Consider the following 18,529-nt stretch of genomic DNA (forward strand, 5'->3'; position numbering starts at 1 on the left):
AAACCATAAATAACAAAAATTTAGTAATGATAAAACAAATTAATTCAAAAAATATTTTAGTGATTAATTTTAATTCAATAGTTGCTTAAATTAGATTACTTAAATTTAGTGATTAATTTTAATTTAGTAATTGCTTAAATTTAGCAATGATAAAACAATTTAATTTAAAAAATATATATAAAGTTTTTTAAAATTAAATTGCTTAAATTTTAATTTAGTGATTAATTAAAAAAAAATTATTTCAAAAACATGACCAAATTAATTCAAAAACAATGGGATAATATTAGACATGATAAAACAACTATTATATATAAGAACATGATTGCAACAAATTTATGATCAACACATGATAAAACAATTACTATAAAACAACTATTATATAAATAGATTATTCATAAGTCATAATAATGTTCCTAATAATTAAAATGTTCAGTTTTCCAAGTCATAAAAATGTTCATAAACATGGCCAAAAAAACACATAGTTAACGGTGAGATCAATGAATTCAAAGACTATTTCCATGCCAGCTGTCAAGGACAAGATTTCACAGAAATATTTTCATCCAACTCCAATTTTAAGTGTCTTCCTGCAATGATTGAACACAAGTCGACATTCTGTAACGTCCTCTAAATGCAAATGAGTCCGGCCTTTGTCTTTAAGAAAATAATACATGATGCCTAGAACGTTTTGATATTAAGAAGAGTGTTATGTCAACAATTGCTAACAACTAAATTAGAAAGTTGCTTACGAGACTGCTCTAGCTAACTTTCTGTGGATTGAGATAAACCTTGAAAGTGACAGAAAATTTGACACTTGATGGTATAATGAGTGCCATCTTGGGAATGATTTGGGCAGGCCACTGATTTTGAATATAGTGAGAAAGAATACACTCTTACCATAATGAGTTAAAGACACTTGATGATCTCCGGCTAGGTGATAAAAATCTCTTAGTGTTGTCCACGCTGCTATAATGACTGGTTTGTCCAAATCTTTGTTGTAGACAACGTTATGATAATTTCCATCCTTGTCAACGAAATGTCATACGCCATCAAGTACATCCTTCCACTTGACAGCAAATAACATATTAACTTCACCGTAAATATACATTTGATATAACAAAATAAGTTTGGTTAGTTACTCAAAATAATTATATGTTAATTAAATCAAAATGAAGATGATTTGATCCTTGGCGTGAACGGTGTTTAAAATAGTATCTGGTCACACTGCGACCTTCAGCATCATGTTCGCCATTTCGCACCATTCTTTGTGCTCTTCATTTGTTAATTCTGACATAATTAAAATTCAAGCATGATATAACAAAATTGACATTCAAGCAATTGACATAATTATTAATTTAGTAACTCGACATATATTGACAGAATTAGCAATTGCAAAAACTAACTAACTACAAATATGTCACATGTGTAAATAAACGTATCAATATGAAAGATAGATATTCTTACTGGGCAGAGTCGCAAGAAGTATCTCCAGTTCCTCGTTGACAGTGGTTAACCGTGATGACGACGGAGCATAGCGTGACATTTTGAAATATATTTGACAAAAATCATTCTCTAAAAAAAACTAACAAAATTTACATTATAGGTTTTCAATCTTTATTTTCACTGATTTAATAGTAATAATAAATTTTCAAACTTTTTTTTAATATCTAATCTAAAATCTAATGTTACTTATAACTAAGATATTATTTTTGTTTTTCACTTATTTCTTAAACTAACAATCTTTTACAATTCAAATTTTGGTTTCATAAATCTTAACAAATATATATTTCTAATCTAAATTTTTTAAAAATATGTATTCAATTATTATTTTGTCTAACTAACATTTGTAAACATTTTATTTTTTATTTTCAAACATTCTCTAAAAAAGACTAACAATATCTAACATTTTTAAATATCTAACATTTTCACTAATTAACATTTTAAAGTAATTTTTCAATCATCCCCTAACAATTTCCAAATTATTTCAAATATGTTATTATCTTTCTTAAAAACTAACTAACATTTTTAAATATGTTAAAATTATATTTTAGTAATTTTTTTTGTACTAACATTTTCATCTTTCTAATCTAATTTTTGTTTCTCAAATCTAATGTTTGTTTTAAAAATTTAATCTAATCTAAAATGTAATATAATCCTACTACTAACTAACATAAACATTTCTTACATAAATGTAATAATAAATAAATCATTCATAAAATCAATAACAAAAAAATTAATGATACATAAATCAATAATCAACAAATTAATCACCAACTAATAAAATCAATACTAAAAAATTTATAAAATAATTAACATATAAATATTTTTCATTTAAAATTTTTCCTACTTTTTTTTGTAATAAAAATCAATTTTTTTTAAGAAAATCCATATGGATTGACAATTCGTATGAGGCATACAGATTGTTGATCCGTATGGTTCATACGGATTGATAATCCGTATGAACCTTGCCAACCAGTATGGGTTTTTCACAGATAGAACGCAGGCATGCAAGCGCGATGAAGAAGAAGAAAAACTCCATGAACAACAACAATGATACTCAGAACACAACCATCATTCAAACAAGTAGTGAACAAATTGAAAAACTCAAAATAACTTACCTCGAAGGAGAACCAACATAGAAGAAGAAGAAGCACCGCACGAACACACCAACACAACACCACACAAACACACCGACCACCGGACGAACTCACTGCGGGGAAGAAGAAGGAAGAAGAAGAACGGCCAACCCGAAGAGGAACGAGAAAGCTGAAAAAAGAAAGAAGAAGCGGAAACGTCGGTGAACAGTGACTCGTACGGACGAGTTACTGTCTGTTTTTATATTAAAGGGTGAAGGGCATTTTCACCCTTTCACCGAGTTACTGGGTGCCCCAAGCAACAACCTTCGAGAAAATACCCAACAACAGTCCAGACAAATGCGCCAACAGAACTTTGAAATACGTCCATACACTCCTCTCCTCTTATGGGAAATAGATTATTAAGTTGTGACAAAATAAATGCTTTATATTATTTATAGGCAATCTTATCTAAAATGTTTCTATCTTTCCCTTATTTATCCAATATATTATATGACCTCAGTCTGAATGATATTATCCATACAAATGCATGAACTTTGAAGCTAAGACATCGGCATTCAACAACTAAGGATACCTTTCTAGTTTGCACACCTTATCGAATGAGTTAAATTTAAAAACTTTGGGTGAGTGATTGCTTTGCTCCCCCTTTATTCTGTTTATTAGAGGACACTTTTTAGTTACATTACAAAAGACTTGGCTTAAACCAAACTCAACAGTGACAGCATTAGCTTGATCTAACAGCACGGAACAAACTTCGTTTTCAAACCACCACCACCAAATATCTCCCAACTTCCATAGATTAATTGCAATGATTTTTTAGGCAAGGTAAATTACAGTATCCGTTTTCTTAATTTTTATAAAGTACAATTATTAATTATAAAATGATCAATTAGCATGGAAGTTAATTTCGCTGACCCCATTTATTTTTATTAGTGATATTGGGTTTCTTATACGTGGAAGTTGCTATTTAGCTAGCTCTAATAACATCATCGTTAGGTGCCAAATTAGAATTTTAATTTGGATAGATAAGGTCCACTTTTCTCAGTGTAAGGTTATTGTCCCCACAGGCGCAACTTGGTGCCGACCACTGCTTACAGAAAAGTTCCCATAGGAAAGTGCAAATTCAATCCCTATTACTTGTGATTTGTGTGTTGAGACTCTTCTAAATGATAAGGATTGCTCATAATTGTTGGATAAATTCAAATTTATTTTAGGGAAATGATAAGGATTTCTCAGTCTAATGATGCATTAGGGCTGTTAGCTTTGGTGATTAATCTAACTAAAAAGTGGGGCCTATATGATATTTTCAAATTTCAGTTTGTTTTGAACGTTTGTTACCGTTGGTGAAGGATCATAGGACCCAGATTTAAACCTGGAAAGGGCAATTTTCGAACTGTACGCGGAGGGTCACTAGGGAAAAAGTATCTCAGTGTCATAAATTTTTGTTTGATAGATGTAATAATTTGCAATCGTGCCCCCTTCCCTCCCAACAAGAAATAAACAAATAAAAAGGTGCACAGGATGCTTCATCCTGTTTGTTTTTGTTTTTAATGTTAATCCTTCCTTCATTAAATTGAAACCAAACTCGTATTTTTCTTCTTTTTTAGGCATAGATGGGGTGTGAATTTGTCAATTATTTGGCATATACTTAAGTCCCTATTCACATAGGACGTGAAACCTAACGTAAAAAAAATGTTTACATCTTTTCATGCAAAACGTGCAACCACTTTTTAACGGATAATCAAATCCGTTGATGGGTAGGAATTTAGACAATTACTCAATGGTTTATCACCAAATCACATAAAATCAAAATACTGATTTGGCAACAGCAACCACTAAAATGTAGAACAATTTCCCATTTGGAACTTTCTACTTTATTTTTTTGCAACTGGGAAAGTAAGGGGAAAAAAGTGATAAAAGGAAGATAACATTTTTGAACAGGCAATAGTTAGTTGGTGCACATTGGGATTTAAGATTTATTGTCAACGGATGCATATCTGACCAAACAACTGGAAAATTGAAAAGAGCACCTAATAAATGAAACATGCTCTAAAATGTCAAAGGACGTGTATAATAGATAGGTTAAAAATTAAATAGAAATGTTAGATTCACACTCTATAACACATTTTTTTTGAATATGTCATTTTTTATTAAAATTTATTAAAAAAACATAAAATTTAGTGAATCTTAGATCTTATTTAATGATTTTTTTTTAATTTTATACTTTTTAATATATTTTAATCAATAAAAAAATATGTATGAATAAATATGTTACTAACACTCTTAAAAATAAAATTTAAATCATTTCCATGGGAGAAAACAAAATGGGTAGGTAATCTTATGATATGATAGGCTCTATTTCACTCCTAGATATGCTTATGCTTTCCTTACAAAAGAGTAGAAAAAAATATACATTTCTTTCCACTTTTTTTCTCTCTTTCCCAATTTGCCATAGATTAAGACTTTTTATTTATTTATTTATTATAAGCAAGGAATCTGAATAAAATTAACTCGGTTGTTCAACAATCTTTACTGCTCCAAACCTAAAGGAAATTAAAGAATCTTTTTGTTTGATCCTGTGTTGCAAGCAAGTCCCTTTTGCCATGTTCATAAGGTCAAAGCTAGCCTTCGTGGTTAGGTTCTTTTGAAATTAGGTCATATTGTTTTTTATTTTTTGAAAAATAAAACAGGGGTAAAATTGGAAATCTATTTGTTTTTGCTTTCATATATAAACTCCAGATTCCTGAGAAGACTGAGAAAGAGAAAGCATAGAAAGGAAACGAAAAAACAGAGTACCCGACAGAATTTGAAAACAAAGGCTGAAATTTGAAGAAACTGAGATCATTGGGTGTGAAATATATGGCAGAGGTTGTCCTGCTAGTCGATGATTTGAAATTACTTTCTGCGAGTCCTCGTTGTAGAATTTGTCATGAAGAAGAGTTTGAAAGCGTAGAAACCTTGGAAGCACCTTGTGCTTGTTCTGGGACCGTTAAGGTAAGTAAACACAGAATACATAAGACGCAATTTCTTAATCTTAAGCACTTGTTATTTTGTTATTAAGCTATTATTATGCTTCCTTGATTTTTTTTTAATTCTCATCAATAACTGCGTTTTTGTTGCGCAGTTTGCTCATAGAGATTGCATACAGAGATGGTGCAACGAAAAAGGAAATACAACCTGTGAAATATGTCTCCAGGTATGAACTTTGATCATTCAATTTTCATTTTTTCTTTTGCACTTTGTGGCATAACGTTCATTTCATTCTGTTTTATTAAGTTATAATAAAATTTGATTTCTTGATGCCAATCAATTTGTTTTTTTTTTCTTCATTTTTTTGTAAAAAGAAAAAAGGAAGAAAGAGTTATCCGTGTGTACCTAATTTTTGGTGTCGTTGTTATGGTGATTGGGTGTGCTACTGCTTCCCTATCTGATTTTGACATGGAAACGATAACAAGTTCCTTTCTTCCTTTCCCCTTTTGTTTATTTTCGAACTGCAGTTGCTTTTGTGTTTGTCTTTTGCTTAACTTTGCTCAGTATTGAAGTCTCTCCTAATTAGTATACTATTTCAATATCAACACGTATTGGTTTCTCTGAAAGACGAACTTTCTCTTATTTGTCTTTTTTAGTTTTCGTTTTCATTTGGTACTGTAGGAAAAAGGGGACTAGAATTTTTTATTTTTATCATACGTGCAATGAACCGCCCCATTGCATATTTATCTATTTGGTACTGTAGGTGTGATGATCGCAAATTGATAATATTATTTTATTGTTTTTGCAGCAATATGAACCCGGATATACAGCTCCTCCGCCAAAGAAGTCTAAGATAAATGATGAAACAATGTCCATTAGGTACTTTTCCATTCCCGCGTTCAATTTAATCAAAGTGAACTTATAACTAATTATTTAATCAATCATTTCATAATGTGAATTCTTGACTTTGCTACGTGAGAGGGAGCAACTAATAAAATATGTTGTTGAGTAAAGCTGAGAATATTATTATTATATTTTTAAAGGGAGGAGGAAGAACCGTCAAACGCAAGAATAGAGATTATGGTTGAAGGAGTGGAAATGGAAAGCGATTACTCTGAATGCAGTTCTGCCGCTGACAGAAGCGCGTCTTGCTGTCGATCACTTGCAATAGCTGTAAGCATACATCTTATTAGCTTTTTTATTTTCACGCGTCGTGCTTTTTAATCAAATTCATTCATCTTAATATTAGCCAAGGCTAACTGGCAGTGGCAATGCGCTAGATACATGGCTTTAGTTGTGCAATAATTAATTAAGAATAAAACCAAATTGCATCCTCAAGTGAGTCAAAGTCCACTCAGACTCCTTGTCGCAATTGCCAACTGCATTGCCAGTGGCGTTCCACTGGCATGGCTCCAAGAGTTGAAATTCACATTTTTCTATTTCAAACAAACTTGTCTTCTTGATGTGACTGTTACTGATTAAGAGGGAACTTCTTGTTGACTCGTGTTTTAACCTGATAGTTGGAATTTCTCCCAACCTATATAATAATTTTTTTTTAACCATTTGATGGACTGCAGTTTACACTAGTCTTACTTGTAAGGCATCTTTTCGCAGTGCTCACATATGGAACGGAAGATTACCCATTTACACTACTAACTGTAAGTACTTGTTTTCCCGTTTTAAATAAAAACAAACATTTACAATCTTTGCCTACGGAGAGCTAAACCAATGAAACTTCATATACCATTTTTGATGCAGGTAATTATATTAAAGGCTAGCGGAATTATTATACCAATGTACATAGTTATTAAGATTATCGGAGCCATTCAGAACAGTATTCAGCACTATCAGGATTCTGACTATGACGAAGATGACGAAAATGATATACAGCATAATGTAAATTCAAGACATTTCTAGATTATTTGCCTATTAGTGTGTCAGAGCATTATGTTGATGCTCCTCAAATAACATTTTGCGGCATAATTTATGATAATGGAATTTAGATCGAAATGCACCCCGCCTTTGTCGTATACAATATTCACTGTTACCCACCCCGCCCAAGACTAGGAATAAAGCACTAGGTACTTAGGGCTTATGGCCCCGTTAGTTATTATCATAAAAAAAGAATTAAAAGTATCAACTACTTGCAAATAGAAGGAACAACCGAGTTGGCATTTGTATTAACAACTTTTAAAAAAAAATCTACTAGATAACCTGCAAAACATGTACAATGGGTCGTCAAGCACACTTCCAACAAGACTGATATGTTGGACAGCCAACATACAATCAAGACTCGGCCATATCTTATCAGGATTGATATCAACGTAGAATATGGCCATAAATTCAAAATAATGAATAACCACTATTAAGAGGATTGCTAATAATATCTGTCTTGAAATAATTTAACATCCTTGCATTAGTTCTCTTGCTTTATCCTGAAGTTCACTTAGGGAACCAACGCAAATGGTTTCCTGTGTTGCCGCGTTGTTCAATATTTGAATGATTGCTGCTATCTCATCAACCCAATTTTTATTGGGAGAGTTTGTTACAGTAGATACCTTTCTGCATTTACCATAAGTGGCCTCAAATTCTCTGGATTTGGCAGCAGCCTTCTGAAGCACAGAAGTTGGAAGGCCTGAAATAAAATTAATTTTCTTTATTATAATATGAATTTGTTAATAATTATAAAACACATTAAATGAGGCTTAGCACACAGTATAATTGGCATAACAATGGTAAATAGTTTTCCAGAGTGATCCAAAAGTCATGTATAGACATGCAACTCATTTTGATAATATATTTTGAGATTGTCAGCCTCAAGTTTAAGCTTCGATATAGCAAGGTTGGGCAAAGACTTAATGTATAGCAAGCCTCAAGTTCGAGGTCCCAGAGTTCAAAGTCAATGAACCAAAAATTAATGAACTGCAGATGTTAACATGCCAACTATCAATCTCAGATTTGTCTACTAAATTTAGTAGCAGACCGGTTGATTGGAAAAATAATGGTTAAAATTGGGATCAAATACAATATACATTTTATAACTGAGATTATTAAAATTTTAAGTATAAATTTTCTAATCAACAGTTATAATTTGGCACTTTACCACCCTTACTATAGTGGAGCATAACCCATGTTTGTCATATTTCAAAACAAAAAAACATACCAGCTATCCGAGCAACATTAACACCATAGCTCTTGGGGCAAGCACCGGGGGTAAGCCTGTAAAGAAAGGTGACTTCGTCTAAACCTGCAATTCCACTACCAACTTGGCATGCCATGTGGCAGAGACAGACCTTTACAAGCACAAAAAAGCTAATTCAGAAATATGATTTAAGTTTGAAACTAAAACTGACCAGAACAGAAGATGGAACAAATTACTACACTATATCACTATAATGTAAACTTTCTATAGGATATCATATCTAAATATGTCATGACTGCCAATCTTATGGGCAATCAAGTAAATTAACAAAACCAAGATTAAAATGTTTCTAGCAAGCATTAGACCGTGAAAATTTACTGCTGATGATTACACTGGATAAAAAACTGGTAATACCTTCGGATCTTTGAGATAATCAACAGCTAATCGATGATAGTGGGTAGAAAACAATCCGCGACACTGCACCTTCCGCACAAGATGTTCTAATACTGATTCCCTGTCAAATATTTGAAATAAGGAAGGCAGAATCAGGAGATGGACTCACCAGAAGCTATAAAATTAATCAAGAATACTGAAACCATAAGGTACAAAAGCATATCCAACTAATCCCCCAATAGACACTTACGCAATGGCTTGCCCATCAGAAGTTGCAGTCCCTCGCCCAAGCTCATCCAGAGCCACCAATGAATTACAAGTAGCTGATGACTGTACTCACCATCAAAAGTACATAATTAGAAAGAAACAATGGTTTAACAAGATTAGATTCACATGCATCTGTAATGCATAACAAGCCAAATAAAAGGGCCAATAAAGCTTCATGAAATACACACAACTAATTAATCCACATTGCAGACAAAACATTATACAGATGAGTGAGTTCTAAAGAAAAAAAGACCAAGGCATAAAAGTTTTCTTGAAATATAATACTAGTAACTATTTTACAGTTGTGGTCTAGTGACTTACAACAACAACAACAACGTCTTATCCCACTAGGTGGGGTCGGCGGTCTAGTGACTTACGAGAACCCAAATTTCAAGTGATACAAATTGATACTCAAAGGGGCATCTTACCAGCATTGATGCAGTTTCTGAAAGCTCAGTTAAAAATGTACTTTGGCCTGCCATTATATTATCTTTGGCCCCCATTCTAACAAAAATCCGGTCAACAGGGGACAAATCAAAACTTTCTGCTGGGACATCAGCTCCTACCTGCATAAGAAATTAAAAGTGTAACTCCACAGATAAAAAAACTGGCTTATTTAAGACAAGACTAAAAGTGCAAGGCCAATCTTTCTACACAACCCCCCCTTCCACCTATAGGTGGAGGGAGGGGGACTGGCAGAGGCCATGGCCCCCCAAGGTTTTTATGGCTCCTTTAACATTTATAAAAATTATTGAAAATTAATATATGAATTTATTATATTAGTTGACATTGATTTAGAAAGATAAAAGGGAGAAGAAAGCAAAGTGTAAGTATCATAAGTAACTTGATGTGATAGAAAAAGAAAGATAAAGAGAATTATAAGTTTTAGTAGACAACTTTGATGTTGAGATCTACATATAATTACCCAAAATTATTTTATCTGTCTAACTTATTTCTTCTTATATTATTACCTTTATTCACACACACATGAAATAAATAACTAATTTATCAAAACTAATAAAAATAATTAAGTAGTAATTGTATTTAATAACATTATTCGCAAATCGCAATTTAAGAAAATATATAATTAACATATTTTTTGCTGTAAAAAACACATTTGGAAATGAGTCTATAATTAGAACAAGAGAAATTTATTTATCGTTTTTTATATGAAGAATAAAAAATAGTATTATTTTTGTATCGGTATAGTAATATTTATTTTATTTATAAAAAAATTAGATATATATATATATATATATATATAATATTAAACTTTTTTTATATGTTATGTATGCAAGAGAATTAAAATTTATTTATTAAATTATGTTGGCACCCTCAAGCCAAATTTCTGGCTCCGCCCCTACCCCCACCCAAACAAAAAAGAAAGGCAAAGAATAGATAATGAAAAATGTAACAAGACTTGAAAGCTTCACCTGGGCCAAAATCACAGTCAAGCAAACTTGACGAAGAAGGGTTGACTTCCCACCCATGTTAGGACCTGTTAGAAGAATAAAGCTAGCATGATCTGAACCACCAATGGTTATGTCATTGGGTACAAAGTCACCCTTGCCTAAGGTATCACTCCTAAGGACTGGGTGTCCCAAACTTTTGGCATGGAGGTAAGGAGCTTCTTTTGTACATAATGTGCCTACAAAACTAGGTCTACATGTTGGTCCTTCATAGTAGTCACCAGCAATTGCTAAACTGATCAAGACATCCAGTTCTGCAACATGTAGTAATGTAATATCCAGTATAAGCCATGTAAAAGAAAAGCTATTACTTTTCTATTAAAATGCAGCTTAAAAAAATTCATCTTTTAAAAACTCCCAGGTAAAGGCACTTAGAGCACGTATTGAATCAAATAAAAAGGCTAAAATAATAGAAAATGATTTTAGCTGAAAAAAATATAGGTAGTAAACAACAGACATTACACAAAGGGTAACAAGGGGAGCATGTACTACAGAAATGCATCTTCCCCAATTATGCACTTTTTCTTTTAATCTAGTAGTCACCTTATTGTTGAGAAGAAACTTGGTTTAAGATAAACTAAATTCCCTCCATGGGCAGCTGGAAAGTCATTATAATAAAAATTACGGCTTGTGAACTTTATAGTGGGTGTGAGCAGTAACTGGATAATTGCACATCCATGACAAAATGATTCAAAAGGACCACAATATGTACCTGCAGTTGTAGACACCAACTGCTTCCACTTAGCGTGATGTTCACAAAAACGCCCAATTAATCTCTGCAATGTACTTTTCAACAAGGACTCCTTTTCAGATTCAGCATGGGAGAGCTCTCTTAAGAAAACTTTAATATCTGGAGACCAGTATCTAAAGAAGCCCTGCATACACCAGATATGGAAAAATGAGAGAATTCACTTATGTTGACAGCAACTACGGTAGGTCAAGGGTGACCCGCAATTAAGGCAGCTTTCCAACACTCCCTCACACTCAAGGCTAGTCTGGAGTGTGGCAAATGCAGGTGGCCCAACAATAGATCTAGGATAGGCTCTATAATACCATCTTAGAATTTGGACTTAAGGCCTAATTCAATCCTACAAAACTAGTTTGTGAGGTGAGAATTGCCCAAGCTTTATAAGCTCTATTTAAGCCATATCTCTAGTCAATGTGGGACTAACCACCACCCTTGAAACTGCAATTAAAACAGCCCCCCAAAGAAACCGCAACTAAGGCAGGCTAGGGGTGCCCGCAATTAAGAAGGCTTTCCAAAAATTATTTACAAGTAAAGCCGACAAACAATGAAATATTATTGTAGACTCAACTTATAGAAATCAAATAAATAATTCTATATAGTTTTGCATTTAATTGAGATAAAATTTTCAGAGCATTGTTTGTCTTCTTACTTTTCTGGATGAGCGCAGTTCATAATCTCGAGGAATATTCTTAGACAAATTTTCTGGAACTTCCAATAGGTATGTATCCTTTCCAACATTGACATAAGTAATCTGTAATTGATAAATCAGAACATTCAAAAATTCGATTTTATCCAATATAAAAAGATTAAACTCCAATTGTTTCAATAGGGATCTTACTGATGTGCTTCCAAGTAGTTTCATTTGTTCCTTAAGATGCTTCAATAAACTGGACTCAATCTCTTTAACCGCCTTACAGGCTGAGTCATACTCTGTGTCAACTCCTTCACGAGGTATTATACGCCCAGAATTATTGGCTTCCACCCAATCAAAGGCATCCTTGAAATGATTAAGATCCATACAAACATCAGGAAGAACTTTACCTGCAATTAACAGCATTCAATACATCAAACAGCAGTTCAAGAATAATTTTATGACATTTATTGAGACTACTGTACCCGGTGTTAACAGATGATGAAGTTGTCTAGATTTTACATGACTCAAAATGACACCAAGTGAAAAGCATGCTTGAGCCATCTGTTCACAACCACGCAGAGCTAAAATAAACTCTTGCAGTTGCTTCTTAGAAGCATCCTCGTACAGAACCACTCTATTAGCATTCCTTCCACTAGCTTCACTGCATTCATGAAAATCAAGGTGCGTATATAGTTAAATACTTGAAGATGGTGACAATCAGTATGGTCCATATAGGTATTACAGAGTTGTTGCACAATAATTTTTACCTAGAGGAAAAGATGCGGGCAAGCAACCGCTCCATGTCAGGTAGCTTGTATAATGCTTTTCGAAATTCTAGTGCAGAAGGTAGATTAACTCCCTAAAAAGCAAATCATATTTCAAAAACACTCAATATTACAAATTGGTTCTATTTGATGATTATCATCAGCTCAATCTAGCCACATATATCATCTAGTAGATGTCAATACCGTACATAGCACCAACCTTCTATCTTATTAACAGTTCAAAAGCAACATAAATAGAAATGCACATTTTCAACACAAGCTTTAAAAAATACCCACATTATATATTATTTAACACATTACATATACCCATATTATATATAATTGAACACAGCAAATCAAGTAAACTGCTAGATCTGAGGTCTACAAGGAACAAGGGGTACATTTCCCTAGGAAATAAGAGGTTAGTAACTAATTATGCCATAAACACAAACTAATATGATAAGGAGATGTGTTTTCAGATTTATTTGAAATGACCACAATATCCCATGACTAGTGCTAGACTGCTAGTAGTCCAAAAAGAGATACCAATTAAAAGATTGAACATTCAAAAGTGGGCCAAAATGAAAGGTAATACTAAAAAAATACAAACAAGAATAAACAAGTATAGCTACCTAAAATAAACAGTTTTAGAGTCCTGCTTGACTTAACTAGTGTATGATATAGCAACAGGGCCTCTGTAAAGTTCATTCTATCTTGAAGGAGCAAAATGCATGATCAATGAACCTACCTTCAAACCTGCAACAGCTTCCTGGCGTTCCTTAACTGACTCCACATGACATAATGGTCTTGCAAGCCAAGTCTTTAGCAATCTCTTTCCAAAAGCAGTAACGCATTGGTTTAGTTGGGCATAGAGCGTGCTACAAGAAGCATCATTATTTCAGTACAATTATATACATAAAATACCCATCTTATCTAAAACTGAAACTGTGCAGATAACCATATGACAAACATACCCTGAAGAATCTCCATTCCTGCTATTCTCAAAAATCTCAAGATTCTCCAGGGCAGCCGCGTCAAGAACCATGTAGGGTTTTGAAGCAAGATCACCAAAACCAGAACAAGGAAGTAACTCAAACTTTGCAAATCTAAGCAATCTCTCATCTAGAAAAGCCTGTCTCAGATAATACAGAGCACCACCTAGTGCTGAAAGTGCACTTCTACTGTCGTCACCTGTTTTCACCAGCTCCAGTAAAACATCTGGCAGGCAATCTAACTCATTATTGTTAACACTAACATCATTAGAGTTCCCATAAATTCTCTTTAATTGATCCACAGTTTTGTCAGCATCCCAGAATTCCACAATTGGAACTAATTCATTCACTAAAGGATCTCTGGTATGCTTCAGCAGTACTCTCTCCGTTTCAGCACTGAGTAGTTTAGCAGGTTTCACAATTTCAACAGGCCTGATCTCAGATAAGATACAGCACAAGACACTGCACTCCAAGTCATCCTTAAACTGCCAAACAGAGAAGCCAACTCTATTTTTACATAAGTGAAAATATGATCAATTAGCAAATTAATTAGGTCTATGTTTGGTAGCATGCATATTATGCTCACTTTCCAAATGAGTTCATGAAATTTTAAAATTACAAAATATCTTTAAAGCAAATGGAGGAAGGAATGAAGCAACCAAATGAATGATTATTTTTTGAGCAAACACATTATACAGCTACCAGCACAAATCCTTGACATATCAACCCCCAATCCCCACCCAATCTCTTTCCATTCCCAATAGAAGTAGAAGAATTAGATACTTCACAGCTAGATGGCATTTGCAGATCTCATCCAAGATTTGGAATAAGTTTATGCATTAGTAAAATTTAGCCAGAGAATTAGAATGCATCTACAGAGTCATACCTGTCCAAGAATGACTCTACTTGTGGCAACATCAACTATACAAACACCATAGAGATGCTCTGAAACTTCAGTTGGGTGATTTTCGTGATGCTCCGTCAGGGCCATTAAATATGCAGCTTCTGGGTTTGCTGACAGCAACTCCCCATCTGTTAATGTACCTTTTGTAACCACTGAACATATTTCACGCCTTACAACCTAGAAGGAAAAATAAAATCAAAGTTAGAGACCAATGTTTCTCTATCAACACTAGGGTTAGCAAGAAAAATAACTTACAAAATAAAGATATAAAATAAGATTCACTCAACACAGAGTATAAGGCACAACACAAAAAACAGAATAAAAACAATGACATCTCTGGTTATTGTGAGATGTAATCAGACCTTATCTTTAGAGCCCTTCTCCTTGCGACGAAGCTCCAGCTGTTCAGGTGTTTCAGTCTGCTCTACAACAAGAACTCGATAACCCTGCTCAACCATGGAAACTTAGTAAGTTCCTCCCCCCTAGTTACAGGTTGGCTTGTTAGACAAGTAATTAGTCTGTATCTGAGATGAAAAGAGGGGGGGGGGGGGGGGGGGGGGGAGTCATTTGTGAGACAAACCTTCCTAGCTAGTTTCTCCACGTTCATTGAGAAATTCTTCTCTGGAAATCCACAATGAGGTTGGTCTCCCTAAAAGAGTCACACGTAAACCAATAAGCATGCATTATTTAGAGGAAGCAAATATAGGACCTTGAGATTCTAAAGAAAATCAACAACTCTAGACACTAATGCACACCTTCATATACTGCAAGTCAAGCTCTTTCGCACCTACATGTGCATCCATCTCAAAAAGCTCATAAAATTTACCCATCTGCATCAACAATAGGGAGGAAAAATATTTCATTTGGTTGTAACTTGTAAGGAATGGAATAATGGCACCAACAAAACTTAACCAACTCAAACCTTGAAAAACAAAACTTTGTCCATATGCTTTGACTTGAACTCCCACCATTGTTTCTGCATTCATCAAATGACCATATTAATTGCTGCACCATTGAAAATTTGAGAATTACGCCGGACTGCTTTAGCAGTAATTACCTGACCATCTGACAAACTCCTTAAGAAATCAGGAGGCAAGTAGATTGTTCTTGAATCATAATTTTCATCCCCTGGTCGCCTTCGCTTGGCATCCCTGCGATCTCTGTACCAATACCATATACATAGATAGCATCATAAAAATTATAATATAAACCAAAATATTACACGGAAAAAGTGACACTAACAGCTGATAAGTGATAACTGCAAACACATAATACGGTATAGCATCAAAATATCTTTTAAGAGACAGAGGGAATTTATCCATGGAAAAACTAGAAACACTACACTATAATCAGAACTTACTCCTTCAGGAAGCGCAATTTCTGAGCTTCACGCAGTGCAAATCTTTCAGAGATCTCAGTAATCGCAACATTGTCAGTGCCATTAGATGTCTCTTTAACTGCAAAGTTTAAAATATAAATTATAAAACATATTGATCTCAGCATTTCAGTCTCCTAGTGACATCATCCAATGGAATTTGTAGGAGCATCCAGATAATGATGCCAGTGAAGACAGGAAAAAAAAATGCATAAAGTAAAACACTAGCCATTGGAGAAACAACTATAAGACTGACTTCTTTTGCTTTATTCTTTTTGGCCAGTCCCTCATTTAACAAACAATATGTCTGATATTGAAACAAACAAACAAGTTACATGTCACATGTTGTAACAAACAACATGTGCTTTTAGTTTTTACCTATAAATTTGAAAATTCCGATTTTTAACGCCCACACTACCCACCACTAATAAAAAAATAACGAAAATGAAAAACTACAAACACTAGGTTCAATATCTGAACGCCAAAATTAAGCTCAGAAAATTCATAAACAGTTTCTCTGCTTGAAATCTTGATCAATGAACTCCATCACTTACTCTCCAAATTACTCGTAGGCTCCAACACTGAGAGCTTGAAAGCTCCCTTACCAACTTCCACTCCACTCTTGCTCTTTTTTGCCGGCTCTTGTTTCTCTGTTCCGCTTAGTTTCCGCTTTTTAGTCTCTACCTTTTTCCCTTTAGCCCTCTCTGCCACGTCGTTTTCATCCTCTAAATCCGTATCTTCTTCGGCATCCCCAGCATCCTCCAATGCAGCCTTCATCCCCCAATCTTCGTCATTGGAATCATCATCATCATCATCATCTTTTTTGTGACTTTCTTCTTCTTCAACTTCTTCGTCGTCGTCGTCGATCATCATCTTCCTAACGGCGGGGACGCCGCGACGCAGGCGTTTAAGTTTCTTGGAAGACGATTCCTGAAGCCACTCGATCTTCTCCTTGGAGAGGTCGAGGGATTCTTCTTCGCCATCGTCGTAACGAACCACGTGCTTAGAGGTGAGGCTATCGAAGGATTTGACGGAGCCTTCGTACCAGGCTTTGTCCAAGGGCCAATAAACCTTGATCCTTCGGCCAATGAGCTCTTGAAAGTAGAGAGAAGGCGAAGCGGAGGGTGGAGAAGTGGAAGCGCCGATTACAAGAAGGGGCTTGGAGCGTTTGGGATTGAGAGGAGAAGGAGTAGCAGGGGTGGGACTAGGGTTAGGGTTAGGGTTAGGGTTAGGGTTGGTTTTGGAGAGAGTGGGAGAGGGCGAAGGGGAAGCGGATTTGGTGAAGAAGGAAGTGATTTGACTCTGTTGATTGACGAGCGGTGATCGACCGTTGGTGTTGCGGCGGGAAGGAGCCATTGCTGTGTGTTGTGAATGAGTGCAGTGAATGAGTGACTCAAAGAGTTAGGGACAGGTTATGGTGGCGGTGGCGGGAATTCTTTCTCGGGCTTGGCGGGAATTCACCCCTCTTTTTTTGTTTTTATTATTTTTTACAACCAATTCACTACTATGAGACTCGATGTTCAGTTTTTGAGCCGTGTGCGCATGCTCTGCGTCAAAAAGGAAAACAAATGCCACCAATCTTTTTTTTTTCATAGAATAAATTCCACTAATGTATACTATATTTGAATTTCCATTAAATTAAAATATGGAAAAGGATATTCATCCCACTCAATGCCCAACGACCACCCGAAGAGTGTGAAAAGTCAAGCAATGAAAAACCCTTGTGAGGTATGAAATGTTTGGTTGTTGAGGACATTGTTTTGTTACGTAGGATAACTAAGTCTACTCTGGATTGGTTGGTTTGGTGCTTTTGTCATGGAATGTGAGAATGGTGAACAAGCTGTTCAAATAGTTGAAGAATGTCTAACTAGGAATTCTTCCAAACAGCCTCCACATGATTTCATCTTAATGGACTGCCAGGTAGTAATGTCTGTATATTATGATTTCGACTTTTAATTTGGTTATTTCATGGTCTTGTGGGCAATTTCTTCCTTTCTTTTTCTTCATATTTTGATTTTTCTTATATTTTTTTATCTTAGTTTGTTAGTTTTGTTAGTATTGAAGTATAAGTGTGTGAGGTGAAATATTAATAAGAATAAAAAGATTTATAAATCTTAGTAAAACCTATAAATTTGAGTTTTAAAATTTTGAATTAAGGTATAATGTTAGATTTATTTATTATTAATAATTTATTAGTGTAAATTTTTCTAGTGTTTATCTTCGTCATTTTTTTCTTTTTGATATTGCTTATTTGGTTTGTTGTTTTCTATTAAGAAATAT

General features: G+C 34.3%; 2 protein-coding genes across 3 annotated transcripts; one reads left to right on the plus strand and one right to left on the minus strand.

Annotated features, from left to right (window-relative positions):
- Positions 1 to 5,345: 5,345 nt before the first annotated feature.
- On the plus strand, positions 5,346 to 7,574 carry LOC100527142 (C4HC3 zinc-finger-like motif-containing protein). Of its 2 annotated transcripts, none has more exons than NM_001354767.1 (6): positions 5,346 to 5,585; positions 5,716 to 5,787; positions 6,370 to 6,440; positions 6,605 to 6,734; positions 7,139 to 7,219; positions 7,320 to 7,574. In NM_001354767.1, exons 1-6 carry the CDS (start codon positions 5,451 to 5,453, stop codon positions 7,476 to 7,478), a joined length of 648 nt encoding a protein of 215 aa, NP_001341696.1. In that variant the 5' UTR covers positions 5,346 to 5,450; the 3' UTR covers positions 7,479 to 7,574. The 2 variants fall into 2 exon arrangements, with proteins under 2 accessions (NP_001341696.1, NP_001235517.2); NM_001248588.3 differs by having other exon boundaries at positions 7,176 to 7,219.
- Positions 7,575 to 7,712: 138 nt separating this feature from the next.
- LOC100811104 (DNA mismatch repair protein MSH6) lies at positions 7,713 to 17,868 on the minus strand. Its single transcript, XM_006604676.4, has 21 exons — positions 16,804 to 17,868; positions 16,235 to 16,331; positions 15,932 to 16,034; positions 15,797 to 15,850; positions 15,630 to 15,704; positions 15,455 to 15,523; positions 15,237 to 15,320; positions 14,857 to 15,051; positions 13,953 to 14,455; positions 13,727 to 13,856; positions 12,982 to 13,073; positions 12,697 to 12,875; positions 12,419 to 12,621; positions 12,230 to 12,331; positions 11,545 to 11,707; positions 10,797 to 11,086; positions 9,792 to 9,929; positions 9,347 to 9,426; positions 9,118 to 9,217; positions 8,725 to 8,854; positions 7,713 to 8,196 (listed from the first exon to the last, which is right to left on the minus strand). Exons 1-21 carry the CDS (start codon positions 17,603 to 17,605, stop codon positions 7,964 to 7,966), a joined length of 3,822 nt encoding a protein of 1,273 aa, XP_006604739.2. The 5' UTR covers positions 17,606 to 17,868; the 3' UTR covers positions 7,713 to 7,963.
- Positions 17,869 to 18,529: the final 661 nt, after the last annotated feature.

Source organism: Glycine max, chromosome 19, assembly GCF_000004515.6.
Source record: "Glycine max cultivar Williams 82 chromosome 19, Glycine_max_v4.0, whole genome shotgun sequence".
Lineage (NCBI taxonomy): Eukaryota > Viridiplantae > Streptophyta > Magnoliopsida > Fabales > Fabaceae > Glycine > Glycine max.